Source organism: Struthio camelus, chromosome 9, assembly GCF_040807025.1.
Source record: "Struthio camelus isolate bStrCam1 chromosome 9, bStrCam1.hap1, whole genome shotgun sequence".
In the NCBI taxonomy this organism is placed as follows: Eukaryota; Metazoa; Chordata; class Aves; order Struthioniformes; family Struthionidae; genus Struthio; species Struthio camelus.
Window position 1 is genome coordinate 22,728,338 of NC_090950.1, and position 25,706 is coordinate 22,754,043.

A 25,706-nucleotide genomic window follows, 5' to 3' on the forward strand; every position below is an offset into this window, starting at 1 on the left:
CCGGCCGCGCTCCGCCTCCGCCGGCAGCACCCGCCGCCACCGCCCGCACCGGCACCTGCACCGGCCGCCGGCAGCACCGGCCTCCGGCAGCACCCACCACCAGCACCGGCACCGGCACCCGCCGCCGGCAGCACCCAGCACCTGCACCGGCACCCACTGCCAGCAGCACCGGCCGCCGACAGCACCCACCGCCGGCACCGGCGCAAGCACCAGCACCGGCACCGGCACCCGCCACCGACAGCACCCACCGCTGGCAGCACCCATTGCTGGCACCGGCACCAGCATCCACTGTCGGCAGCACCCAGCACCGGCACCCACTGCTAGCAGCACCCACTGGGGACTGGGGTGCCAGGCATGGGGCACAGGGGTGCACTGTCCTGCCAGGGGTGGCAGGCATGGCTACAGGGGGGATTGCAGTGCCAAGGGTGCCAGGAATGGGGAAAGGGGTGCCGGTTGTGGGGCACAGGGGTGCACTGCCCTGGCAGGGGTGCTGGGATGGAGGATGGGGTGCCAGGCATGGGGCAGAGGACTCTGCTCTGCAGTGGGCTGCTGAACCCTGGAAAGGGCTGGGAAGGGGTCTCTGAGCCCCTCCTGTTTGGTCTGGCATGGGGCAGCACTGCCCTGGAAAGGGTTGGCTGGGGACACTCAGCTCCTCCGGGTGGGCACTGATCACAGAATCGTTTAGGTTGGAAGGGACCTCTGGAGATCATCTAGTCCAACCTCCCTGCTCAAGCAGGGTCCTCTAGAGCAGATTGCCCAGGATCGCATCCAGACAGGTTTTGAATATTTCCGGGGAAGGAGACTCCACTACCTCTCTGGGCAATCTGTTCCAATGCTCTGTCACCCTCACAGTGAAGAAGTTTTTTCTCAGGTTTAGGTGGAACCAGGGCTGGCACCTTCTCAGCCCCTGGTGGGACCATGCCAGGTCTCTTTGCCCGCAGCCCCGGGTGGCCCCAATGGGCAGAGGGTGAGTACAGGAGAAGGGGGCAGAGCCCGGAGCTGGGTGACCTCGGGTGCAGCTCCTTGTGGGGACACACGGCTCCCTCTTCCCATGGGGACAAGTGACCTGGCACGGGGCTGGCACTGCCTGCAGATTCCTGCTCTCCCCAGCCTCAGCACGGTTCCTCCCAAGGGGGATTTGAGCGGCAGATCACGAGTGGAGAAAACAGCGTCTGGGGACTCCATGTCGGTAGCCAGCCCCCAGGCTTAGGGCCATGCCCGGCTGAGTGCAGGGTTCGGGTTTTGGGTGGTCTGCAGGGAGGATGCCCAGCACCCTGGCGTTGTCATTGAGGGCACATTGGGAACCTGTGGATACCCACAGATTGCAGGGCATCTTGGCACTGGGGACTCATTGGAGGTACCCGAAAGCTGGCAGGGAGCACGTCCTTACCCTGGTACTGCTCAGTGCCCCACGACTGCCAGGCCTAGGGAGGGATGGTGGAGCTCGCTCTCCGCTGCCGAACCCGCTGGGCAGCAGCGTCTCAGCCCTCTCCGGAGGGGCGCGCAGACCGGGCTTGGCGTTGGCAATCCCTGGGCGAGGTGCTCCGGCATGGCAGAGCGGCTGCCGTTCCTCCGGGCTCTCCGTCTCACCACCGCGGCAGGCTCAGGGGCAGCCGGGGCACCCGGCAGCGCCGAGGTCCGTCTCCTCTCTGGGGCGCCCCGTGGCACGTTGGCGGCAGGGAGCGAAGTGCGGAGAAAGACAATGCTGTGGCACTGCCGGGCTGATTGTGCACGACCAAGAACGGGCTGGTTCTCGCTGCCCGGGTGCCACCCTCCGGTTTGACGTTGGCACCCCCAAGGGTGGGTGAAGACAACCGGGGCGGCGGGGGGCTGGGATATGCCCTTCGCCAGCCTGGGAGGGTTCATCGCCGGCTACAAACCGGTTTGCGGCAAGGAGGCGATAAAATGAACTCCCCGCTCATTGTTTCGCCTGGGCACGGAGTTGCCTCCTTGCCCGTCAGCTCCTGGCACGGCCCCGGCAGCTGGCACGCTGCTCCGGAGGGGAGCCCGGTGCCAGGACGCAGCCGCTGCCAGCTGTGCCGGGGGTGCCCGGCCACTGGTCCCCGGCACGTGGCGAGGCCCCCAGGCCTGGCACTGGGCACTCGCGCAGCGTGGGGTGGGAGACCCACTCAGCACCAGGGCTCAGGACCAGTATATCCCAGTGGCTTCCTCCTATTGCCTGACCTCTAGCCCAGGGTCACCTCACTATAGTCCCAGTACAGCCTAATGCTGTCCCACTATAGTTCTGTTGTTGTCCCAGTATAACCGAGTGGCACTTTCCCTACAGCTCTGGCCCTGTTCCAGTACAGCTCATTATAGCTCAGTAAAGCTCTGGCATTGCCCCAGTCAAGCTCAGGATAGCACAGTGATTTCCTGAGAGATGCCCCAGTGCCCGCAGCAGGGACCCCAGGGTGTGTGGCAGTGCTGGGGCGCCCACAGACACCGCGAGCCTGGCAAGGTCCAGTGTGGCTGTACTGGGGCAACTGGGGGAGCGCTTCCCCGGAGGGTGCGTGCCCTTGTGCTGCCCAGCACGGGGACGGGTAGCTGGGGCAGGCACCGCTGTGGCCAGCAGCCAGCTCAGGGCTGGGGACAGAGCCGCCCCGGCGCTGCTCTGGTCCCCACCTCGGGTGCCAGGCAGCGGCAGCTGGCACAGCACCAGCACCCCAGTGCACCACTCCACCGCCTGTGCCCAGCCTCCGTGGGTGTCGCAGGGCACCACACCACCTCCGCGGCCCCATGCCACCCCCCCAGCACCCGGGCCACCAAAACACGCAAACCCCACCAGGCTGCAAAGCAGATCGGGGTGGGGAGCACAGCCCTGTAGCTTGTTGACGCCAGGGAGACGCAGAGGGGCAAGGTGGGCAATATCTCTGTTTTTAATAAATACATCAGGGCCCCCATCCCCAGGCACCATAAATTACATGACGAGTCCAGCTGAGCTGGGTGGGTGCAGCAAGGGGTGGGGGGGAAGGATTTTACACTATGTACAAGGCGGGCACGGTGCCCGCTATGCCCGCCGGCGGGGGGAGCTCGGAGGGGACGGAGGTGGGTGCCCCCGGCCCTGCCCCTGCCCCCAGAGTGAGCAGGGAGGGCAGACCTGGCCCCCCTTAGCATCGCAGCCCTTGGGGTGCTGCGCAGGGCATCTATGCCCAGTCTCGCACCGAGATGGGGGGGCCCGGAGTTGGTCCCATCCAGCCCCTCCATGCTTGTGGGTGCCCCCACCCCATGCCTCGCCGGCGGGGCAGGGGCGAGCGGCTGGGACGGCGCGGGCTCTCCGCACGGCTGCCTGGTGTCGCTGCGGGCCGGCACAGCCCTGCGCATCGGCTCACTGCTTAGCGGCTCCAGGCCTCCGCGGTGGCATCGTGGACCTTCTCCTGGGCGTCCGGGGGGGCGTCTGGGGCTGCGGGGGCGAGGTGGGGTGGAAGGAAAGCGGGGTTGGAAGACAGGCACAGGGGTGCCAGGGCAGAGCCAGGCTTGGGCTGGGAGAGCTCAGGGTGGGCCCAGCCACAGCTCGGCACCCAGAGGGGCTAGGGACGTGCAAGGGGCACCCTGGGCTGTTTGGGCAAGCGGCGCCCATGTGGCACCCGCCCAGGCACCGTGGGGGAGGTAGGGACAGAGGCAGATGCAGGAGCAGACAAAGGCCAAGCCTGCCACCGTCCACCATGCAGCCACGCAAACGCGTGTCTGCCGGCATGAATGCCAGTGCACCAGCGTGGGTGCAAGTGTGCAGGCTGCTGCGCACACACGTGCGGCAGCGTGCAAACCTCAGCGTGCAGAGATGCACGGCCATGTGCACACGTGTGTGAGCATCCATGTGCAGGGACGCGTGGCAGCGTGCATGTGAGTGTGAACGGCAGCGGGCAGAGATGCACAGGGGGGCGCACGCAGGCGTACTGGTGCATGCCAGCCTGGCCGAGAGCATAGCTCTGAGCTTATGTGCCCAGCGGTGAGCGTGCAAACGTGCGAGAGGGCGTGCAAGCGCCCGGCTCACTCACCCCGGCACTTGGCGCAGCAGGGGTTGTCCCTCCTGGCGGGGCTGGCACAGGCGGCCGGCGGGCACTCCTGGCGCTGGCAGTGCGTCTCGCCCGACTGCGGTGCGGAAACGGGGGCTGAGGTGCCGGGGCCCAAGCTGGGGCTCCTCCAGGTGCCACAGGCCCCCAGCCCAGGCTCCTTTCCCTCCCCTCCCCAAAGCACATGAGGTTGGCACGGGGGGCACCTCGCCTTGCCCCGGGCAGCCGCTGCCACCTGAGGCCTGGCGCACTCACCACACACCAGCACAGTATGCACTTCATTTCTCCGAAGGGGGGCACAGAGGGGTGCCAGCTCTCATTGTTGAGGTACCAGCGGCGCCCGAAGCGGCAGGCCCGGGGCCCGTCCGCCTGCATCGTGTCGGCCAGCTCAGGGACGCTCTGCTCGGGGGCTGCGGGAAGGGGCACTCGGAGGCTGCCCGCGAGAGCAGGCAGCGAGCGCGAGGGGGCCGTGGGATGCACGGGGGCAGGCGTGGGAGCACGCACCTGGGCACTGCTTGCAGCAGTCAGAGGGGCTGGCGCGCACGGGGTTGGCGCAGGTGAGGCGCGGGCACTGGACCTTCTCGCAGTGCACTTCGCCCGTGGTGCCCTGCGGGGAGCGTGGGCTGAGCGGCGGGCACGGCGGCGAGCGCAGGCCCCGCGCGCCCGGCCCCGCGCCGAGCCCCCGCGCTCACCTTGCAGGTGCAAATGGCACATTTGATGAGCCCGAAGGGGGGCACGACGGGGTGCCAGCGGGTGCCAGAGCCTCGCCACGTCTTGTCCCCGTCGAAGTAGCAGCCTGAGAGAGGAGGAGGAGGTGGTGGTGGTGGTGGTGGTGGTGGTGGTGGGCACACGGGGGAGCCCAGCAGGGCCGGGCGGCCCCTGGGCCCGTACCCGCAGAGCCTCACCCTCGCTGCTGTCCCGGGCCCGCTCCGCTTTCAGCTCCTCCTGCCCGGCCGCCTTCTCTGCGAGGACGAGGGGAGGCCGTGAGGGGAGGCAGCAGGGCGAGCAGGGCACGTGGCCCGTGCCGGGCTGGGGCAGCGCAAGGAGGACCCCTGCCTTTGCCCAGCGGGCGCCCCGCGCCCCGGCTGCCCCCCGCACCTTCGCAGACGGGGCAGCACAGCTCCTCGGGGTGCACCTGGCGGGTGCAGTTGAGCGGCTGGCACAGGATGGGGTCGCAGATCACCGTGCGCTTCTGCGGGGAGCGGGCAGGCGGCTTGGCACGGGGCGCCGACGGGGGCTGCCGCCTGCCCTGCCGGCCCCCGGCCCCCTTACCTGGCAGCTGCAAACCGAGCACTTCTTGTCGTAGTCGGGCGCCCAGCGGGCGCCGTGCGCCCGGTGCTGCCCCTCGAAGAAGCAGGAGTTGGGGTCCTTCTTCAGCTGCTCCACGTCCCTGGTTTTGGAGCCCTCGGCCAGCTCGGCCTCCCCCTGGGCCCCCCCCGGGGCCAGGCGGGTACCCCCGGCCCGGCACCGGTTGGGGATGTGCACCTGGGAGGCAGCAGCGGGGTTGGCACGGCCGGGGGGACGCTGCTGGCCGTGCCGCTGCCCAGCTCGGCCCCGCGGCCCGCGCCGGGGGGGGGGGGCGGAGGTGGCAGGGGGAGGGGGGCCCGCGGCGGGCGCGAGACAGGGGGACGCAGCCGGGCTCTGGGGGGCAGCACCCAGGACCTACCCGGCCCCGCAGCTCCCCGCGCGGGTGGGCTTTGGTGCTGACTTGCAGGAAAGCGGTGCCCTGGGCCAGGTGCTGCAGCAGGTCGGCGTCCAGGTCCTTCAGCACCCCCTGAGCCTGGGGGCGAGAGGGGCCGGGGCGCGTGAGGGGGGCGCCGGAGCAGCAGCAGCAGGAGGAGGACGGAGGAGGAAGGGTGCCCTCCCGCGCCGTCGCCCGCCTCACCTCGGTGCTGTAGAAACCCTTGAGCAGGCGCTTGGGGTGGTGGGGCCGGGCCGCCAGGTCGCCCAGCTCGGCCACGCCGTGCAGGTGGGCGCTGACGGTGCCGTCGGCCGGGCGGCCCAGCCCGGCCACCGTGATCTCGTAGTGCAGGTGGCAGTGCTCGTCCAGAGAGAGCCAGGCGTGCCCCCCGGCCCCGCTGCCCACCGGCGGCGACACCAGCTGCCCCGCCAGCGCCACGGGCATCTCTGCGCACACAGACGGGGCCGTGGGAGGCGGCGGGCAGGGGGGGCGCCCCGCCGGCCCCCCGCTGCCCTCCCCGCCGCCTACCTGTGTAGCGGGCCAGGAGCCCGCTGTAGGGCAGGGAGACGATCTGCCCCCGCAGCTCGCCCTCCGCCCAGTCCTTGGTGGCCACGTTGAGGAAGAGCTCGTTCTGCAGCAGCATGTGGGCGTCGCGGGCGCTGGGGCTGGGCCACGCGCCCCGGGCCTGCCCGCCGGGAGACACGGCGGCACGTCGGGACGGGGAGAGACCAGCCGCGCTCCCCCCGACCTCGCACCTCCAGGGGGGGGGCAGCCGGCCCGCGGCCACCTCCCGGGGCGCCCGGTGCCACCCCAGCGCTCACCAGCCCGTCCCGGTAGCTGGGCGTCATGTCGAAGAGGACGTTCCTCTTGTTCTTCCGCCGCGGCTTGGTCTCCAGCGTGATGCCCACCACCTCGCTGGCCGTGCCCACCACCTGCACCTGCGGGCAGGGTGCACGAGGGGCAGCGGCGCGGCAAGGACGGGCGGCCCGGGGGAGCGCGGTGCCCGCGCCGCGCCGCCCGCCTCCTCACCTGGTACTCCAGCGTGCCGTTCTCGTGCAGCGCCAGCTTGGCCGAGCCCACCGCCCCCGTCTTGGTTGGCAGCAAGGCGTCTGCTCCGCACAGCACGCTTTGGATGGCTTGAGCCCAGGGAGAAAAGCATGGGGAGGGGGGGTGTCAGGCTGGCACGGGGGGCACAGCCCACCCCTCCGGGTGCCACCGCCTGGGGTGCCCGAGCCCGGCCCACGCTCACTGTCACAGCTCCGGCGGGTGGTGATGGTGCCCGCCAGGCGCCGGGCATGCCGGCCCTCCGTCTCGGCCACGATGTGCAGCTGCCCCTGCACCAGCCACTGCAGCTCGCGGGCCGACAGGTCGCTCAGCACCTCTGCGAAGTCAGGGTCCTGCCAGGGGGGCACAGCGCCAACGCTCAGCCCTGGTGCGGCGGGGGCCGCGGGCTGCCGGGGCGCACGGGGTGGGAGCTGGCTTTACCTCCACGGTGATGTTGGCGCGGACCTCCCGCAGCACCTGGCCCTGGTGCAGGATGCGGACCCGCAGCGGGACCCAGGGAGACTCTGGGCAAGGCAGAGAGGGTTGACCCCGCTGTGGATGGGTGTTGCTGGGACCCTGCACCCACTGCCCCGAGGCCCTGCGCCGATCCCCTGCTTTCTCACTGCACAGCCTGACCCATGCACGTGCCTCAGCGTGCACCGTCCCCTCCCCACCCCCACATCCTTGAAAGCCCCCCGCCCCAGCACCCCTCCATACCCTTCTGCACACCCACCCACCCCCTGGGCTGACATGCACGTACGTGCCCCCGCGTGTCCCCCGACGCATGCCCCGGCCCCCATGCACCCCGCGCCCCCCCAACCGTCGCACACCCCAACCCCCATGCATCCCATGCCCGCCCCCTACTCACCCCCGGACCCGCATCCATCCCGTGCATGCCCCTAGCCCCATCCCAGCCCCACAGAGCCCAGCCCGCGCCCTGACCACGCACAGCGCCTACGCCCCGCCGGCCGTGCCCCTCTCACCCCCGGCGCCCGGCTCCAGCAGCCCCCGGGCCATGAGGATGAAGTGCAGGTTGTTCTCGGCGTCGCTCAGCGTCAGCATGGCCATGCCCCCGGCGCCCAGGTGCGCGGGGTCTGCCGACGTCAGGATGGCCCCGAACGTCTCTGGAGGCGGCGAGTGAGAGTGTGAGGGGCAGCACGGCACGCCGGCGGGCGCCGGGCCGGCGGGCGCGCGGGGGAGCCCTTACCCGCGAAGAGCGCCCGGTGCTTGAGGATGCGCCCGTGGACCTCGCCGGAGGGCTGCGCCCGGGTGACGAGGGACACGCGGAGCTGCTCCCCACGCAGCAGCTGCACGTTGGCCTTGGACACCGTCCGCCACATCCCGCAGAGCTGCGGGCAAGGACAGCGGTGGGCTGGGGGGCACCGCGCGCCCCCGCCGGGCGAGGAAGGGGCGGCCGCCGAGGGGGTCGGCGCGGTCCGCCCGCCCCGGCCCCTCTCACCATGCGGTCCTCGGGGGCAGCGCTCTTCTGGACGGGGTGCTCGAACAGCACGTTGCCCTCGGCGTCGCTGAAACGCACCCGGCTCGGCCGGCCCAGCCTGTGGGCACCAAGGGGGCGAAGGGCTGAGCAGCAGGGACCCCTCCGCGCCGGGGTGGGGGGCAGCCCCCTGCCCGCAGGGGTGCCCTGGCATCGGAGCAGGGGGGTTTGCTCAGCAGCTGGGGGCGGGCAAGAGGAGGAGGAGGGAGGCCGGGTGGGTGCCCTGGGGTGCTGCTGCCGGGGGGCGGCCCGAAGTTCCCCTCCCGCAGGGGAGCAGCTCGGTGGCGGTGCGCCGGGTGCCCCTTGCCACGCTGGCACCGCGCGGGAGGGGAGGTCCCTGCTTGGAGAGACTGCGGGGCAGGACCCGTGGGGAGCTGAGCGGTTGGGCCCGGCTGTAAATTAGGAGCATTTTCGACTCCATTTGGCTTCCCGGTCGGAGCTGGAAATTAGTCACCACTTTACTATGCAAAGGGGCCTGGAAGCAAGGAAGAAAAGAAGAAACCAGAGAGGGAAGGAGGGAGGGAGAGGAGAGGCTCGGCAGCCGGTGGGCATCTGGGGAGGGCACGCTGGCGATTAGGGACCCGGGGCAGCACCCCGTCGAGACCCGCGGGCAGAGGCCGTGGCGTGGCACGGCGCCCCTGCCCCGCTGCGCCCGCTTCCTCCGGCCCTGGAGCCCTTCCCACTGTCCCCGCTCCAGCCCCGGAGGCGAAGGGGTGAGGCTGGGCAGGCCGGCGCCGTGGCTGCGCCGAAATCCCGGCTGCCTGCCCAGGCAGGACCCCCAGCGCATCGCCCCCTCCCCAACTCCCCGCTTCACCCCGCCGCCTTGCCAGGGGTGCATGGCAAGGCTGCCAAACCCAGCTCCTGCAGGGGCGATTCGGAGGGGAAACCAAGGCACAAACATTGTTGCATCCCCCCTTTTTCAGGGGGCAGCCCGCGGGGCGCCCCGGCAGGACTCACCGCTCGTAGCTGATGGAGAAGAGCAGGTAGGAGCGCAGCAGGGTGAACCGGGCCTTGGCCACCGCGCTGGACGTGGGGTGCCAGGGCTCCCGGCCGCTCGTCAGCAAGGCCACGAACTCTGGCGAGGGGGATGCCGATTACCGCGGGGAGAAAGCGGGTGATACCCGCCGTGCCCGCTCGTCCCTGCCCGGCGCGGCTCACCCGTGCGGGCATCGTCGCGGGCCAGGCCCTCGGAGCTGAGGTAGGAGCGGTCGTTGTAGGGCTTGTCCAGGTCGTCATCTTTGTCCTGGAAGTACTCGAAGGTGTCGAAGGGCGACTCGGGGCTCTTCTCCGGGGGGCCTGGCAAGGCTGGCGTGGGTGGGCACAGCAGGGAGAGGATTGCACCAGGCTGCCTGCGCTCAAGAGCTTGGGGAGCAGAGAGAAATCCCCCCTCCCTAGATAGACCTCGACGAGCCCTGCAAGGGGCACGGGCAGACGGACGGGGGTTTAGCCCCGCGCCCTTTCTTTGCGCCTCCTCGCAGGGTGGTTTGGGGGTGGCCGTGCCCGCCCTGGCACCTCACCGTACCCCAGTAAGGGTATGGGCCCTCCCTGCCCACAGCCAGCCTGGCTGCTGGGAGAGACCCAAAGAGAGCAGGGAGGTCCCGCCGGCCCCGGGGCACGGTGCCCGGCCACGCGCCCGCCTCACCTTTGGGGCAGGTCTGGCAGCAGTGGCCGGGCAGCAGCGTGGCCCTGGGACAGGCTGGCACGGGGCAGTCCTGCTTCATGTTCTTGCAGTTGACTTTCCCCAGGGGTTTCCCTCGGCGGTTCCTCTGCTGCGGGGGCGAGAGGCCGGGAGAGCGGTGCCGAGATGTGCCAACGCGGGCCACGGACACGGGCACCCAGGACCCCCCCTTTCCGTGGGGGGCTGCTGCCCCCACCGGGGCAGGCCAGGTGCCACAGTGCAGGGCACCAGTGCCCCCTCACCCCAGCCCATCTGGACCCCCCCGCTCCCCGCAGGCTGTCTGCGGACACCTTGCACGCAGCCCCCGGCTGCCTGTACCGCAGCCAAACCCGGACCCCTCCCCATGGCCCCCATCCCCCTGCCCAGCTGCGTGCGGCCGCCTCCAACCCCGGCCTCGGGGGGCTGCTCAGAAGGAGGGGGGCCAGAGGTGACCCCTCAGGAGGGGGAGTAGGAATGAAGCCTGATCCTTTAAGACCCCCCCCTCTCCTCCCCACTGCTAGGGGAGGGGGGACACCCAGGTGTTTGGCTGGCTGGAGGAATCCCTGCTCCCCCTCTCCATGGAGGGGTTCTTGAGTGAGGGGGGCCCTCACCTCCCTCGCAGCCCCCCTCCCCAGGGGACACCCCCTGCCCCATACTGCTAATATAGGGGGGAGAATGGGGTCCCTCAGGGACAACCATCCCTGTCGGGAGGGGAGGGGTGGGGTGGGGGGGCCCTTACCGGCTCGCAGTGGCAGATAACACAGCGCATGACCCCAAAGGGCTCCCCCAGGTCCGGGTGCCAGGTCTCCTCCAGGGCGTAGAAGTGCCCCCCGAAGGCGCAGCCTGCGGAGACCCCCCCCCCGCCGTCCCGATCACCTCCGAGCCGGCCCCTCCGCGGGACGGGCACCGGGCGCAGCGCCGCCACTGCCACGGCGGCCCGGCCCCCCCGGGGGGCCCGCAGCGGGTGCGAGGAGGGGGGTTCATGAAGGGGTGCGGGGAGGGGTGCGAGAGGGGATGGTGCAAGAAGGGGGTGCCAGACGGGGGTGCAAGAAGGGGTGTGGAGAGGGGGTGCAAGAAGGGGGGTGCAAGGAGGGGGTGTCGGAGAGGCAGTGCAAGGAGGGGGGGGTGCAGGGAGGGGGTACCGGGGAAGAGGTGCAAGGAGGGGGTGCGGAGAGGGCGTGCAAAAAAAAGAGGGTGGTGCGAGAAGGGGGTGCTGGGGAAGGATGCACGGAGAGGGGTGCCAGAAGGGCTGGGGGGACGAGCTGCAAGGAGACGGGTGCAAGAAGGGGGTGCGGGGGCCGGCTGCAGGGAGGGGGTGCACGAAGGCTTCCTACCTGCCGCCCCGCCGGGGGGCAGCGGGTCCGTGTCGGGCCGGATGGGCAGGGCGAGCTTGGGGCGGGCGGCGCGGGCGGGCAGGGCGGGCAGGAGCAGGACGAGCAGGAGCAGGGCGGCGCGCATGGTGCCGGCCGGCCGGGGGACCCAGGCGTCCGGGGGCGGGGAGGGGGGGCTGGCCGCTGCCTGCTGCCGCCGCCGCCGCCTCTGCCCGGCCGCCGGCCCCGGCCCCGCTTTATAGGCGGCGGCATGGGCAAGCGGGAGCTGCGAGCCCTGTGCAAACAAAGGCCCCGCTAATGAGGCGCAGGAGCGGCCGGCCGGGGGGACGCGCCCCCGCCGCGCTCCGGCCCCCCGGGTACCCCCTGCGCACGGGCCCCCCCGCCCGGGGGGGGCGCATAGCCACCGGCCCCCCTCCGCCGGCGTGGGGTGCTCCGGGCATTGGGCATCCCGGGGGCACTCGCCATCCATATGCCCCCCGCCTCTCCTTTCGGCGTGGGATACCCCGGGGGTGCCCCTAGCCACATGCCGCCACCCCCCCCCAGAGGACATGGAGTGCCCCGGGTATTGGGCATCCAGGGGGTGCCCCCGTGCACGTGCCCGTCCCTGAGCATGGGACCCCCTCCGGCCACACCAGGCTTGGCCCCTGTGGATCTCCCCCTCAATCTAGCCCCTCCCTAGGGCATCCCCCCCCCCCCGCCAGGGACCTCCCCATCCCCAGGGCATGGGCACCCCCAGGCTTCGAGCCCCCCGATACCCCCTCCGGTCAGCACTGCACCCCAAGCCCAGAGGGCAGCCCCCATACCCCCTGAATTCATGCAGCACCCCAGGAGCCCCAGGCCTACCCATCTCCCCACATGCCCAGTGCTTGGCATCCTCAAGCCCAAACCGAACCCCAGAGGTACCCCCGATGTTGCAGCACCCCCCCAGCATACAGGATCTCCCTGGTCCCACAGTGGATATCACCTCTCCATGTAACGCTCCAAGCCCCAGAGACCCCCTCAGTCCGTCACTGCTCCCTGGACACCCCCAAATCCACACTGCACCCCAGGAAGTCAGAGATTCACACACACACCCCACAACCTGTCCAGCTGACACCCCCAAATCCCCCCAGTCGCTGCCCGCCCCAGGCTCTGGTCCGCCTGCGGTAGATGCTGAGTGGGGGCAGGAGCCTGGACGCTTGGGTTCCCTTGCCCAGGAAAGGGAGGGGGGAGCTGTGGAGGAGGCTGAGACAGGGGCACCCAGCACCAGTCCTGTTCTTCACCCACATGTGGCCGGGCAGGCGAGGGTGGCGGCGGTGGGCAGTTAGCAGACACCATGGAGAGGCCTGGGGAGAGCATCATCCAGCTGGGGAAACTGAGGCACAGAGCACGGCCCAAGGGAAGCGAGCCCTGCTCGGCCACATGCCCGGAGGGGCCGCGGGGAGCGGGCTAGCGCGTGCCACCCGTGCCCGTGCCCGCCACCCGTGCGAGCGGGGCTGAAGGTGGGAGGGAGAGGTGCCGGCTGTGTGGCGGGTGGGGAGGGAAGGAGAGGGAGGCGCGAGGCTGCCAAAATCAACTCTCGGCGGTACAAACACCCGGCCAGCTGCACGGTGTAGCTAGGGAAACACGGCACAGCTGGAACACAACAGGCCCATACCTCCCCAGACTGCTCCTCCCGGGCCTCCGCGCCGCCGGCGAGCAGGCAGGCCGTGCCCGGCTCGAGGGGCGCCACGGCCCGCCGCCCGCACCCGTCGCCCCCGCACCGGCCGGGCTCGGGCTGCCTGCCCCCGGGGTGGCCGCGGGCTCCCGGGCCCCTTCCCTGCAATGATTTGGCCCGTCTCCGTCCGAGCGGGGCATCGCTCCGTTGGGATGGCACTGGCCCCGCGCCGGGGTCCCGGTGGCGCCCAGCACGTGCCCCCGCGGCAGGGAGCCTCCTCGGCACGAGGCGGGCGCAGCCGGCACGAGAGGAGCAGCCGGGGTTTTCCTGGCGGGACGGTGCGCTGGCATTTGGAGGGCACCAGCCTGGGCTGGGATACCACAGGGGGGCCCCGGGGCACCCCCGGGGCCACAACCCAGGCCCCACACCCTGCTGCTCACAAGGCCTTTCCGTGTGCTAGCAGCTGTGCCCAGGCAAGGTGGCACCCCCCCCCCAAGCCCCATGTCCTCCCCGCTGAGCAGAGGTGGCACCGACCTGTCCCCTCTCCTCTCTCCCGGCGTCCCCGCTGGCCTGGGATCCGGCGGCGCCGAGGGCACGGGAGCTGCCCGGCGGCGCCAGCGTCACCGAGCGCGGTGCCAGGCTGCGGCGTGGCTGCGGCCCTTCGGGAAGACGAGGCGTGAGCCGCGGGGCCGAGCGGCGAGGAGGCGGGCGGTGGCTCCCGGCCGCCCCGCCGGTGCCAGAGCCGAGCGCAGCGCAGGAATCCGGCGCTGGCTCCGCGCACCGAGAGCTCGTCACAGTCTCCTGGCTCGGCCCCGGCCGCAGGGATGCGGGGAAGCGATGGGGGAAGCTCCCTCCCCTTTCCCTGGGAGGAAGGAAACCCAGGAAACCTGCCTGGATGTAACCCTTGGCAGAGAGGGAAACTGAGGCACGGGGCCACAGCATGACAGGGCAGGGGGGCTGGCAGGGGGCCCAGGCAGTGCCAGGCTTGGAGCAGGGAGGGATGTTGGCTCAGGGGACCTGGCAGAGCAGGGAATACTGGGCATTCCCACCCTAGGAAGGGAAAACTGCAGTTTAAATGAGGGCACATGGGCAGGAAGGAAAGGGAGGCGAGGGAAATTTGGAAACGTGCCCCAGCTGTGCCTGGGCATCCCTTACCCACAAGCCTGGAGGCAGCCAGAAACGCCAGCGGGTGCCCAGAGCCGAAAGGGGCAGAGGTGCCCGCTTTATTGACCTGCTTCACGGCCCCTCTCGGCCGGGGCTCCGGGGTCCCTCTGCGCCGAGCCCGGCAGCCTTCGGGGCAGCGGCCGTGCCGGGGTGCCCGGGCGGCGAGGAGCGTGGCTGGGAAAGGGTCTCGGTCAAGGCGGCTGCTTCCCAGCGCTCGCACATGTGTGCTGGGAGTGTCCTGTGCCAAGGCGGCTCGGAGGCGCTCCGGAGCTGGGCCCGGCGCCGCGACAGCCCCGCCGGGGCCTGCCAGCTGCGGGCAGCTGGATCCGCTCGGGGCCGAGCCGGCCGGCTGCGGGCCGCTTCGGCGGCCGCCTGCCACCCTGCCCCTCTCCCGGCCCGCCGCTACCTGGAGCAGGTGCCCAGCTCTGTCCCGGCTCCGCGTCGCTGGGAGGTGATGGCGGAGCGGGATCGGGGGGCCGTGCCCGGCACGCGATGTCCGGCGGCACTCAGGTGGGCACGGATCGGCCACGTGCCCTAGCCAGCGGTGAGCGCTGCTGCAGCTCTGCAAGCCCCCCGTGCACCCCGAAACCCCCCAGCCCGCGTGGGCACGTGCCCCGGCCCCGGAAAGCTGCCTGGCGGCAGCGGGTGCCCGGAGGGCCGCCGGCCCCCCTGCTCGCGGGGCCCCTGCCAGCGCCGCTGCCCGGCCCTGGCCCACGCAGCTCCCTATTGTCTGCCCTCGTTGGCCGCTGCCTGCTCAGCGCTTTGAACGCCAGCCGGGCTCGGGGCGGCAGGAAGGAGCCTCTTCTCCCCGGGGACGGGGTCGAGGCGAAACCGCACGCCCGGGCCCCCCCCACTGCCCGCTTCCCACGGCCTCCCTCGGCCAGCAAGGCCCCAGCCCCGCCGGGCGCGCTGGCACCACCGTGCTCGCCCCCCCCCCCCGTGCCGCCGGCGCCCCCCGCCCCGAAAGCAGCCCCCCTCGACCGGAGCGCCCTGGCGCGGGGCGCGGAGGGGAGCGCGCAGCCCGCGGCCTCCCCAAAGCTTGGTGCCGAGGGCGGCTTGCCCCATGACTAATCCCACCCCCCCCCCCAGCCTCGCACACACGCGGCGGGGCGGGAAGGGAGGGGGGAAACGCTGTCGTAATGGGTGGAAATATCTCATAATTCACGTTGGACACGGGGATTACAGCCGTTCCGGCAATATTTGCACAACTGGAAGGCGGCTCGCGGGGCTGGGCTGCCCCAGACGAAGGCGAGGGGGGTCTGGGGGCGGAGGGGGCTTTGGGGGGGTGGCAGGTACGGAGAGGGGATGCAGCCGGGGGGGAGAGCGGTGATGGAGCGGGGGGGGGAAGTGGCTGCTTTTCGTTTCCAAACACATGGAGCTTATTACAGACTCCGCGTTCCCGGCACGGCGAGGACGGCTGGGGCTCTCTGCCCCTTCTTGCCTCGATCCCGGCCCCTGGGCTGGGCTGTGCCTGCACGAGCGGGCACGGCCCGGGCGCCGGGATCAAGGCATCGCCTGTGGGGTGCCCCCAAAGTAGCCTTGCTTGCCCTGCCGAGCAGATTCGGGCCGTTGCCCCATGGCACCGTGCCCACTCCCAGCACCGTGCCAGCGGGGGAAGGTCCCCTGCTCGTAGGAGCACCCAGTAGTGGTGGTGTCCCCCCACCCCAAATTACCCCTCCCCAAATGCTCACGGAGGGACCCCGTGGGAGGAAGGGGGGGTGTATGGAGCATGGGGGGGGGCTTGTTTGGCATGGGGATTAGCAAGCTCCCAGAGCGATGGTGGTCTCCCCCCTCCCCACCGGACATGCAGGCAAATATTTGTGCCCAGACTTCGCAGGACGGCGAGAAGGAATTTCATTCTTGCGCCCACCTGCGGCTTGGCCGCCTGGCATTAACCCCTTCGCCGCCCCGCGCGCGCGAGCCCAGAGGGAGAGGGGTTAGGTGCCCTCCCCTGTGCCCCCTTCCCGCTGCCCCCCACGCGAGCGAATGGGGTGGCGAGCTGGGCAAGGGAAAGGCGGGGGGGGAAAGGGGGCACGGGGAGGGGAGCGCACGGGCCCCTCTCTGGGGGGCCGGGGCACGTGCCCGCGGGCCCGGCGGCGGCGGTGGCCCGTGACGGGGCAGGCTGGGAGGCAGAGCTGGCCGCTCGGGCATGCGTATCGCTTGGCGGGCTCGTGCTGGCGCAGGGCGCTGCCTGGCCCGCCGGCCCCGCCGGGCACCCTCGCCCGCCGCCTGCGCAGGCCTGCCTGCCCCTCTGCCCATCGCTGCCCGGCCAGGTGGGAGCCCAGCACCGAGCCGGGCGCCATCCCTGGCGCAGCCCTTTCGCAGGCCCCGGGGAAGGGGCGGCCCGGTGGGAGCCGGGGGCCCAGGGCGAGCCGTCAGGGAGGGCATGGGGAAATGTATTTGCCCACGGATGTTTATTGGCAATTTGCAAATGTAAAGTGGAGGGGGGCAGGGGGCACTGAGCCCCGCGGGGAGCAGGGCCTGCCCCGCGCTCAGAGGGGGGGACAGCCCGGGCAGGGGGTCCTGGCCAGCTCCCTGGCACTGCCGGGCCCTGTCCCCACTGTGGCCCCGGCCCTCTCCCCCCGGCCCCCGGGCCAGCTGGGCCCCGAGCAAACGGGGCTGTTTGCTCACGCCGGGATTAGCCGCTCTCTTTGTTCCTTTGACTTTCTCCTCCCTTTATGCCGGGACCTTTTATGGGGGCTTCAAAGGATGCTGGGACCCCCCTGCCTGCCCCGTGAAGCCCAGGTTTGCTTCCCACCCCCCCCTGCTTTGCAGCAACATCCTGGGGGTGCCCGGTGGGCACACCTGGGTGGCCTCGGGGGACAGCAGCTGTGCCACCTGCCCGCAGTCACCCCCTCCTCCCCCCGCCGCCTGGCACCTCCGGCAGCCCTTGGCACCTTGGCGAAGTGGGTGCGAACGGCCGCCCCCCCGCAGCGGGATTCCTGGCACTTTGCACCCTCTAAGGCGAGGTGGGAAAGTTGGCACCAGGGTCCGGCCAGCTGGGAAGCCCAGCAGCCCCCCTCCTCGCTTCCTGCCCCCCCGCCATGCCAGGGCCCTGCCCAGGCAGCAGGGACAGGCGGTGCATCCCGTTCCCCTCCGGGAACGTGGGGTACCCAGAGCCCCACAGGCTCCCTCTGCACCGGAGCTGTGCGGTGCCCCTCGCCCAGGCCCTACGTGCCTCAGGGGCTGCACAGTGCCAGGTTTGTCCCTCCGCCCTGCCTTCGCCCCCTCTGTGCTCCTGGCGGGGGCAAGAGATATTGGCACTGCCCTTTCCAGGGGGAAAATGCCAGGCCGCCCAGGGGCAGGGCCTCTTGCTGTCTCCTGGCACGGCTGCAAAGGAGCATATGGGGATGAAAGGGCTGTTTAGGCACCCTGGGACCCTCCATCACCCACTGGGGTCCAGCAGGCACCTTACTGGGTACAAGCTGCCCTCTAATTTCCCCTAGTAGGTTCGTTTGCCTAATTATGAAGGCACTCATAGATTTGGCAGCAGAGAGTTGTGGGCAAGCAACCGCTGGGCACCGCAGTTCTCCCGCCCGGCATCGTGAAAGGTTTCACACCAATGTGGGAGCAGGAAGGGACAGGGACCTGGGCACACCGTGGGCATGGCAGAGCCACGCATGGGCATGGTGTGGGACCAGAGGTAAGAGCTGGGACAGCGCTGGCACAAGGGTCAAGAGGTTCTGGGTGCCGGTGCCAGTGCGGCGCGTCTGCATTATGTCACGTCCGCAGAGACGGGGCCCAGCGGTGTTTGACCCTGGTGCTCACTGCTCTGGCTGCTGCCAGCTGTGCCCGGGCTGTGCGGGGCTGCCAGCATCGGCCCCAGAGCCAGCGGGCCTGCCGGACCCTCACCCAGCCACCCCCCGACCCGCAAGGTGGGCTGCCAGGGCTGGGGGCTGAGCAGGGCACGGGGCAGGCAAAGCAAGGTTGAGGTGTTTACTCTGCCTGTTGTCACCCGGCCAGACGCTGCCGGGAACCGCCGGCCGCAAGGGACAGGGGTGGGAGCATGCGAGAGCAGGGGCTGAATGAAGTGCACCGGCTGTGGGGAAACCTGTAAGCTGGAGGGAGGGGATGTGGTTTTGGGGGGTCCTGAAAAGGAGAGGGAGTACGCTGGGGGGCTGTATGAATGCGGTGTGTGTGTATGTGTGTGTGTAAGGGGAGGGGTATCTAAGGGTGTTACCCAACATGTGTTGTGTGGAGTGCGCATGTGCACACATATGTCTGAAGGTACATGGGGGTACGTGTGCACATGTACATGTACACATATGTATGTTTGTGCCTGCCTACCCCGCACCCCATATCCCAGGCCAGAAGGTCCCCCGGGTGTCCCAGGGGGGCACTTGTCCCAGGAGGTGGCCTGGGACAGGGGGTGCCCTGCAGTGGGCAGCACACCGCCAGGCCGGGTATGGCCCCACCAGGGCTGGGTGCTGGGCAGACTCAGGGTGCCTCTCCCGGCCTTGAGGAAGGGGTGTCTGTGGGTGTTTTCACTCAGCCCCCCGCCAACTGTTACTACTGGAGAAGCAGCCCCGGGGGCCACTTCCCAGCCAGGGCCCAGTGCCCTGTGCCCTATCCCCCTCCCCAGCTCTGACGGGACTTCCATGCTCTGCAGCCCCTCCGGGGTGCTCGTCGCTCCTAGTTACCTCTGGGTAAAGGTTGCTGGGGATGGGACCAATCTCCGGGTGACGGTCACAGGGGTTGGAGCGCATCTCTGGGGGAGGGTCTTGGGGACCCTCCTGCCTCCTGGATGTGCTTGCCAGGAAGCAGGGCCCCATCTCAAGTGCTGGTCTCGTGGAGGGGGTCTCTAACACACCCAGCCCACTCATCTCGTTTGCAGGTACCAGGGGCACCTCCTTGCCCAAGGTGGACATAGCCGAGCGGCCAGCCACCTAGGTGGTCACAGCTTGCCAGGCCCCTGACCCCGCGCCCAGCCCAGCCACAAAAGGATCAGGCACAGGCCAGGGGGCAGGTGAGCGGCCCAGGAGGGTGACCGTGGACATCCTTCCCATGCCCCGGGCCAAGGGAGGAAACGGCCGGAGGCAGGAAGCCGTCCCCTGGGCCCCTGGAGTGCTTTTCCTAGAAGGTCAGCAGCGACACAACAGGAAATCGCGCTGCCTTGGCGGGGCCGGAGCCGGAGAGCCGCGCCGTGTTGCCTGGGGGGCACTCCCGGCTCCGGCCCTCCGTCCCGGCTCGGTGGCTTGCGGGGAGCCCGCGCCACAGCCACCCTCCATGGAAGGGGGACGGGAGCCGGGGAGCAGCCGCTGGCCCCAGGGTGGAAAATGCAGGGCCGAAGCCCCCAGCTGAGCATGGAGCTGAACAGTGAGTGTGGGGCTGAAAGGGGGGACGGGAGCGAGGAGGAAGGGGCATTGCTTCGGCAGCAGGCACCACGCACACAGTGCTACGCAGTTTGCCCGGGCGTGGGCACCCCAAGAGATGAGAACACCCCTTGCTCCACGCTTTGGCAGCAAATCCCAAGTATGGCTCTTGCTGGGCAGGATCCAACCCCTGCCAGCTCACAAGGGTACCCGAGCATCTCTCCATGCCTGCCCTTGGGAAATAGCTGTCAACACCTGGCTGTGCCAAGGGCTTTAGGGAAGCATGGATGCAGGCAGATGCAAGAGCAGCCTTTGGAGAGGAGATGCCAGCCAGCAGGGTGGGCAGTTACAGGGCACAGCAGCCACCCAGCCCAAGGGTGCCCAGGGGAGCGGCATCCTGCTGGTGCTGGGAAAGGCTGTGCCCGGCAGGCCAGCCCACAGCCACAGCAGCCCCGAGGAGCAGACGTGCGCTGCAGGCAGGGATTTCCCGTACACGTGACACCTGGAGCTGCTCCAGGCGCAAACACCCCTTATCGGAGGTGGGAGGGCATGGCCCAGGGCCTGCGCAGGGAACACGTCTGCTTCCCAGGGCTGGAGCAGAGGTGGAAACCTGGCACAGACACAGCAGTATGTGGCCCTTGCCACGCACCACCTGCCTTTCCAGGCACCAAGGTACCTCCTGGCTCTGCTCCCAACAGGCAGAGCCTCTAGAGAGATTCAGCTCACTGGTTGAATTGGGAGGAAGGCAGGACACCTCTCCCTCCTTGCTGTGACATAGCATCAAACTGCACAGCAGCACCAGGCCCTCCTCAGCTCCCCTTTTCCCCCAGCATCTTCCCCTGAGCCCAGGGATCAGTCCTGGGCTGGGTGAAGTGCTCAGCACCAACTGCTTGATCTGTGGGCCGCTTCATTTTAAACGCGGTTCTTGGGGCTGCCAGGGTGGGCCATCCACGTCACCACCAGACTGGGGTGAGCACTTGCCACTTGAAAGCATCACCATGAGCTGCAGCTGCCTAGGGAGGGCAGCGCAGTGCCCACAGGTAACCTCTCTCCCCCCAGGACTGCTCCTCCTCACGTCTTTCCTCCTGCACATGAAAGCAGGCCGTGCCAGCCCAACACGGCTGGTCTGCGACACCAGACTCATCCAGAAGTACATCGGGGAGGCAAAGGACATGGAGAAGAAAGTGGTGAGGATATGCTGCTCCCCCTCCCTCCCCAGTAGGCTGGGCGGGCAAGGCAGGGTCAGGCACAGCTCCAGGTATCTCACTGCAGCATCTCCCCTCCAGAGCCAGTGCCAGGCGCTGTCCCCACTCAGCTACCCCATGGTGCTGCCCTTGGTGGACTTCAGCCTCAAGCAGTGGAAAACCAAGACGGTGAGAGGGCTGGGAGGATGGTGCGGCTGTGGGATGCCCACGGGGACGGGGAAGGAGCCGCAGGGTGTACACAGGGACACAAACCCCAGACACTGAACAGCCACAGGATGCCTGCAGCACATCTGATGCTACCAGGTCATCACACGGGCTTGGGGTGGAGGACTCCCATCCTTACCTAGTGCAAGCATGGGAATAAAGCGGGCTCGCAGTCCTGTGCGCACTCACTGCCTGCTCTCTCTCCCCAGAACGAGACCAAGCGGCAGGAGATCCTGTGCGACCTGGCGCTGCTGGTGGGTGCTGTGACAGGGGCCCAGAGCCAGGTGACCCAGGAGTGCACAGGCAGACAGCTGAGCCAGCTTTACAGACACGCCAACTCTTTCCTCCTGCTCCTGCAGACCTTCAGCTGGGAGGTGAGGCCTCCCTGTCCCCCACCTGAGCCAGAGCACCCTTGACACAGGTGCCCACCACACTGGGTTGGGCACCACAGCATTTGTGACCCCCTGTTGTGCTCTCCCCCATCAAGGCAGGACCTCAGGAGCCAGGCTGCTCCCCACGCTCCATGGAGCGGACACGCATCACTGAGATCTTCCTCACCTACCGGCAGCTGGTGCAGGGGAAACTGCGCTTCTTCTTCCACGACCTGGCCAAGGACTCATGTGAGCAAAGCCAGGGAGGTGGCAGAGATCCTCCACCCAGGGCCTGGTGAGGCTCTGCACACAGGGCTCACTGCTGACCCGAGGGCAGAGTAAACCTGGAGGACACTGGGCCGTGTTGGAACGTGCCCACAGGGAAAGAGTTGACTCCCTTTCCACAAGCCTTTGGCTACCACACAGCCCGTGGAGGCTGACCCAACAGCAATACCTGTGCACCACTGGGCACAGGCCCTGCTCCCACCCAGGTGGGCAGCTCTACTGTGAAGACGTTACAATTAAAGAGCTATTTTTCTACAGGGCTGTTTGTGTTCTCCCTTCCCCCTCTCACTGTGGCCTTGCCAGTGGACCTCGCAGTCCCAGGAGCCTCGGTAAGAGGCAAGTCCCTGGGGAACGCGCTCCAGGGTCTCTCCCCGGTGCCCAGCTCCCTCCCGCGGCAGCTGCGAGATCTGCAGGGCAGAGCAGCTCCCGCTGTGCTGTGCTCTTCACGCGCCTCCACTCCCTCACGTGGGGATGCGAGCTCCCACTGAGCAGCGCTGGTCAACCCCTCATCCCTCCGTTCGTCTGCGCAATCCACGTGTGTGTCAAGCCCAGCGGGGGTCACAGGGAAGAGCCCGGGGCAGGTTTGGGGACACACAGCACCTGTCTGCCCAGGCTGAGCCCCCGTCCCACCTGCAGGAGCTGTAGCTCAAAAGCTGGTGCCACAGCTACCTCCGATGCCCAGCCACACTGCTGCCCACCTGCAGAACATCCTCCACGACCTGTGCAGCCAGCGCCCACGCTGCCTGCCCTTCGGCGAGGTGATGCAGGCCCGTCTTGCCCCCTACAAAGGCGTAAGTGCTCCCAGCCAGCCTCACCTCTCAGGCAACAGAGTCAGATCTAGAAAACACATCCCAAACACTTTAATCAAGAACAACCCAGGCCTGTCTCAGGATGGCTCCTCAGATAAGGTTCCCAGCCCCAATGCAGACAGGTGGCTGTCTCAGTCCAGCTGCCCCTGACTAGGGCTGGGGCTGAGCCTGATTTTGAAGTACAGAAAGACAGGAGGTCAGAAGAGACTACCACCTGACAGGACTGCAGAGCACCCGGCATGGCCCCTGCTTGGCTGTCAGGCACCTCTCTCCGCGTAGAAGGGGGTTGCAAATCCTGGCAAGAGTCAGAAAAGACAAGGGGGGACCATCCCCCTCCTCCACCAGCACCAGAGAGGCCAGGGAGCATGGATGCAGGGTCACAGGCATCCTGTTTACTTGCCAGCAAAATGTCTCTGGGACAGTCCATGGAGGCAAGATAGATGTATCCTCCTCTAGAAGGCCAGCTTCTTCATCAGCAGGTAAACCCTGGAGTCCACTTCAAACCCATGCAGATTGTTTGCATCTCCCTGCAGCCGCATGAGCAGCCCCCCATAGGACACGTAGGCAGAGCTGGGGCAGGAGGAGAGGATTAGTGAGACGGGGGAAACCCACAGGAGATCCTGTCTGACATCCCTGTGCCTCCCCTACTACCCTGGGGCACTGCTCCCCCTCTGGGGACAGACACTCACAGGCGTGTGGCTGCCTCTGTGGACGTTTCATCCCCTTCGATCCTGTACACCTTGCCGTACATCACGTACTCAAACTGGTCTGCCCTGCAATGGGACAACGGGAGCTCAGAGAAGAATCAAAGCTGCATACTTCCCTTTTCCTGGCATCCCCCATCCAAGCACCCTTTGGGAGAAGGTACCACACAGCCTCTCGGCATTTAAGCTCTTTCCTCGCCACCACCTGGCTGCTCTGTGGATCCCAGCAGGCACAGCTTGTGCCACCCACCCACGCCAACTGGATCCCTGGTACCTGGAAGGTCTATCGTCTGTGGGGTTATACTCCCCGTCATCCAGGGTGCCGTCTTCGTACAAGGTGCTGGCAATGACCAGGCGGAATTTGTCTCCTGGGATAAGAGGGCACAGGAGCCGTGAGAACGTGGGTGGGCGCAGCCAGATCAGCATCAGGCTCATGGGGCAAAGCTGGCAGTGCCACAAGCTACTCATTGCAAGTACCACATGATGCAGGCCACATACAGGTGAGCAAGCCAGTCCCAGCTCCATACAGCAGGCACGAGCTGGAGTATGGGAGCTGGGCACAGAGCACTTCTCATGAGATCCTCCATTGTTCACCCAAGGGCACCGCTCTCGACACCAGGAACACACATCTCAACGTGCAACAGCACAAGGGCCTGCCCTCCACGAGGCCCAGAGTGAGAGATGCCAAGCAGCACCCTCCCAGGCAGTGAGAAGAGCTCAGCATGATCCCTCCCCCATTTCCCCCCTCTCTCCATCTGAGACTGGTTCCAGGTTCCTTGTGACCTTTCAGCCTGGCTTTTGGGACATCTATAGCAGATCTGAGTAGGTAAAGGCAAAGGACTGCTCCAGAGGGTTTGGCACAAGCCCCACCCCTGTGTTCAGGCCTCCAAGAGGATTGTGGGGAGCGAGGAAAGATCATACCAGGCCCTTTGTCTCCTCCAGTTCCCCAGTCGTGCATCACCACCACGGAGGAGACCAGAGCCACAAGGGTACCACAGATGACATTTTCACTGGACGTAACAACAGATCTCCATACAGTGTCCCAGAGGGTGAGGCTGAGCTCTGGACAAGTACCTGAGACCCTATAGCACTAACTCCAGCCTTCCTCACTATGGCAAGACTCTGTCTTCAACCACAGGAACTCATCTCAGAAGTTCTCTTTAAGGCTTAGTCCCTAGCAACCGATGCAATTTCACCGCAGAGCGTATATGGGGAACAGGGCACAACAGAACCCAAATGAATATCATAGTGAGGTGAGACAGAATCCAGGTCACGCCAGCAGAGCAAAAGTGCCCAGCACCACTCACCTTCTCTGATCTGGGGACAGCAGAGGGGTCTAGGAAAGCCTGAGATCAACCTTGCTCCTCTGTGCACCAGTGCGTGCCTTCCCCCACCCCGGGCCGACACCAGCTCACTCCCGGCGCATTCTGTGCTAGCAGCCCGAGAGCTCACCGAGGTCCACAGGGTAGATCTGGATGTTCACGTCCAGGATGAGGTCCATCTTGAAGGACTCGCTCTCACAGTGCAGGCGGGACACTGTGGAGAGCAGCAGAGTCAGGAGCAAGGACACAAAAGACCGCACAGGCTGGGTGGGTGAAGGGTCCCAAGACTGCGCCATCCTCCCACCAACCAAGCATGAGCTATTTGTGGGAGCACAGGGCTTGGGGCTGGTCCAAGAGCCTGGGGCAGACACAGGTGTGTGTAGGAAGAGGAATGGGAGATGAGGCTGTGTGCATGTAGATGGAGCACACCAGGAGGTAGAGCAGCCCACGGTGTCGGGGAGGAAGGGGGCAGTCCCAGGCTGGGGGTGAGGGCCCAGGGCACACCGGGGTGAAGGGCGGACAACGCGCCTTGGGTGGGAAGGGCAGAAAAGGAGATGGGGCAGTCGCAAGCTAGGTGTTTGTGTGAGATGGGGGCACACTGAGGAGAGCAGCCTCGGGCTGCGGAGGGGGAAGGGGAAGCAGATGTAGCACACTGAGGGAGCAGTCCTGGGCTGGAGGAGGGAAACGGGACAGGTGGGCGGGGGGGGCCGAGGGGACAACGGGGCCCGAAGGGGGAGCAGGGGGACCCGCAGGGGGAGCAGTCCGAGGCTGGGGAGGGGGAGACGAGGCACAGCGGGGGGGCGGCGGCAGGCGCACGGCCAGGGAGGCGGCGGCGGCGGCCATGCCGGGCGCCTTCGAGAAGGTTCCCCGGAGGGCCGGCGGCGGCGGCCCGGGCGCGGAGCCCCGCTCACCGCGGTCGAACTTCTTGCCCTCGGGGTCGATGTCCTTCACGTCGAAGATGTCCTCAAAGAGGATCCCGGCCATGGCGCCGCCGCCTCCGCCGCGCGCGGCAGCAGGCCGGAAGTAGCCTCGGGAAGGGGGCGGGGCGGCGCTGGCGCCTGCGCACTGGCGGGCCCGGCCGGCCGCGGGTGTCCACGCGGTCCTAGCGCCCCTCCCGCGGTCTCTGGGGGCCCCCCTCGGGCTCTTCAGGGACCCCCCCCCCACACACACACCCCGCCGCTCCGCGCTCCCCGGCCGTGTGCAGCGCCGAGCACCCCGCGGGCCCCGCAGCCCCTCAACGGCCCGGCGTTACGCTGGGCACCTCCGCCGACTGGGCCCCCGGCTGGGGCAGGCGGAAAGGGGGCACTGCAGTTGGGAGTGCGTTGCAATTAGGGGGTATTGCAATTAGGGGGGTACCTTGCAACTCGGGGGTGCATTGCAATTTGGGGTACATTACAACTGGGAGTATTGCAGTTGAGGGTGCATTGCGGTTGGGAGTGCGTTGCAATTGCGGTGGCATTACAACTGGGGTGCACT

General features: G+C 68.3%; 3 protein-coding genes across 6 annotated transcripts; 1 reads left to right on the forward strand and 2 right to left on the reverse strand.

Annotated features, from left to right (window-relative positions):
• Positions 1-2,854: 2,854 nt before the first annotated feature.
• Positions 2,855-11,345, reverse strand: CHRD (chordin). Its single transcript, XM_068954066.1, has 23 exons — positions 11,222-11,345; positions 10,627-10,730; positions 9,873-9,999; positions 9,389-9,535; positions 9,188-9,305; positions 8,195-8,291; positions 7,943-8,084; positions 7,719-7,859; positions 7,177-7,259; positions 6,941-7,088; positions 6,721-6,827; positions 6,513-6,629; positions 6,220-6,376; positions 5,896-6,137; positions 5,677-5,790; positions 5,283-5,495; positions 5,109-5,202; positions 4,916-4,972; positions 4,703-4,806; positions 4,515-4,617; positions 4,266-4,420; positions 3,996-4,089; positions 2,855-3,400 (listed from the first exon to the last, which is right to left on the reverse strand). Exons 1-23 carry the CDS (start codon positions 11,343-11,345, stop codon positions 3,333-3,335), a joined length of 2,856 nt encoding a protein of 951 aa, XP_068810167.1. The 3' UTR covers positions 2,855-3,332.
• Positions 11,346-16,907: 5,562 nt separating this feature from the next.
• On the forward strand, positions 16,908-22,110 carry THPO (thrombopoietin). 4 transcript variants are annotated; one of them, XM_009682199.2, is made up of 6 exons: positions 17,788-17,893; positions 18,853-19,334; positions 20,390-20,517; positions 20,617-20,703; positions 20,949-21,113; positions 21,227-22,110. In XM_009682199.2, the coding sequence occupies exons 2-6, from the start codon at positions 19,295-19,297 to the stop codon at positions 21,407-21,409; spliced, it is 603 nt and encodes a 200-aa protein (XP_009680494.1). In that variant the 5' UTR covers positions 17,788-17,893; positions 18,853-19,294; the 3' UTR covers positions 21,410-22,110. The 4 variants fall into 4 exon arrangements, with proteins under 4 accessions (XP_068810226.1, XP_009680494.1, XP_009680496.1 ...); XM_009682201.2 differs by having other exon boundaries at positions 18,853-18,984; XM_068954125.1 differs by lacking the exon at positions 18,853-19,334 and having other exon boundaries at positions 16,908-17,893.
• A 123-nt stretch (positions 22,111-22,233) lies between these two features.
• POLR2H (RNA polymerase II, I and III subunit H) lies at positions 22,234-25,310 on the reverse strand. Its single transcript, XM_068954127.1, has 5 exons — positions 25,142-25,310; positions 24,361-24,444; positions 23,183-23,276; positions 22,894-22,977; positions 22,234-22,774 (listed from the first exon to the last, which is right to left on the reverse strand). The coding sequence occupies exons 1-5, from the start codon at positions 25,212-25,214 to the stop codon at positions 22,657-22,659; spliced, it is 453 nt and encodes a 150-aa protein (XP_068810228.1). The 5' UTR covers positions 25,215-25,310; the 3' UTR covers positions 22,234-22,656.
• Positions 25,311-25,706: the final 396 nt, after the last annotated feature.

Bases quoted from the DNA above. Each gene is read 5' to 3' on its own strand.
- CHRD (XM_068954066.1), bottom strand. From the start codon at position 11,345: ATGCGCGCCGCCCTGCTCCTGCTCGTCCTGCTCCTGCCCGCCCTGCCC. The intron at 10,000-10,626 runs GTAAGGGCCCCC...TCGCCCCCGCAG, and splicing joins TTATCTGCCACTGCGAGCCG to CAGAGGAACCGCCGAGGGAA. The intron at 6,377-6,512 runs GTGAGCGCTGGG...CCCGGCGGGCAG, and splicing joins CCAGCTACCGGGACGGGCTG to GCCCGGGGCGCGTGGCCCAG.
- THPO (XM_068954125.1), top strand. From the start codon at position 17,581: ATGTGGGAGCAGGAAGGGACAGGGACCTGGGCACACCGTGGGCATGGC. The intron at 20,518-20,616 runs GTGAGGATATGC...TCTCCCCTCCAG, and splicing joins AGGACATGGAGAAGAAAGTG to AGCCAGTGCCAGGCGCTGTC. The intron at 20,704-20,948 runs GTGAGAGGGCTG...CTCTCTCCCCAG, and splicing joins AGCAGTGGAAAACCAAGACG to AACGAGACCAAGCGGCAGGA.
- POLR2H (XM_068954127.1), bottom strand. From the start codon at position 25,214: ATGGCCGGGATCCTCTTTGAGGACATCTTCGACGTGAAGGACATCGAC. The intron at 24,445-25,141 runs GTGAGCGGGGCT...TGCTCTCCACAG, and splicing joins GGGCAAGAAGTTCGACCGCG to TGTCCCGCCTGCACTGTGAG. The intron at 23,277-24,360 runs GTGAGCTCTCGG...CTCTTATCCCAG, and splicing joins GATCTACCCTGTGGACCTCG to GAGACAAATTCCGCCTGGTC.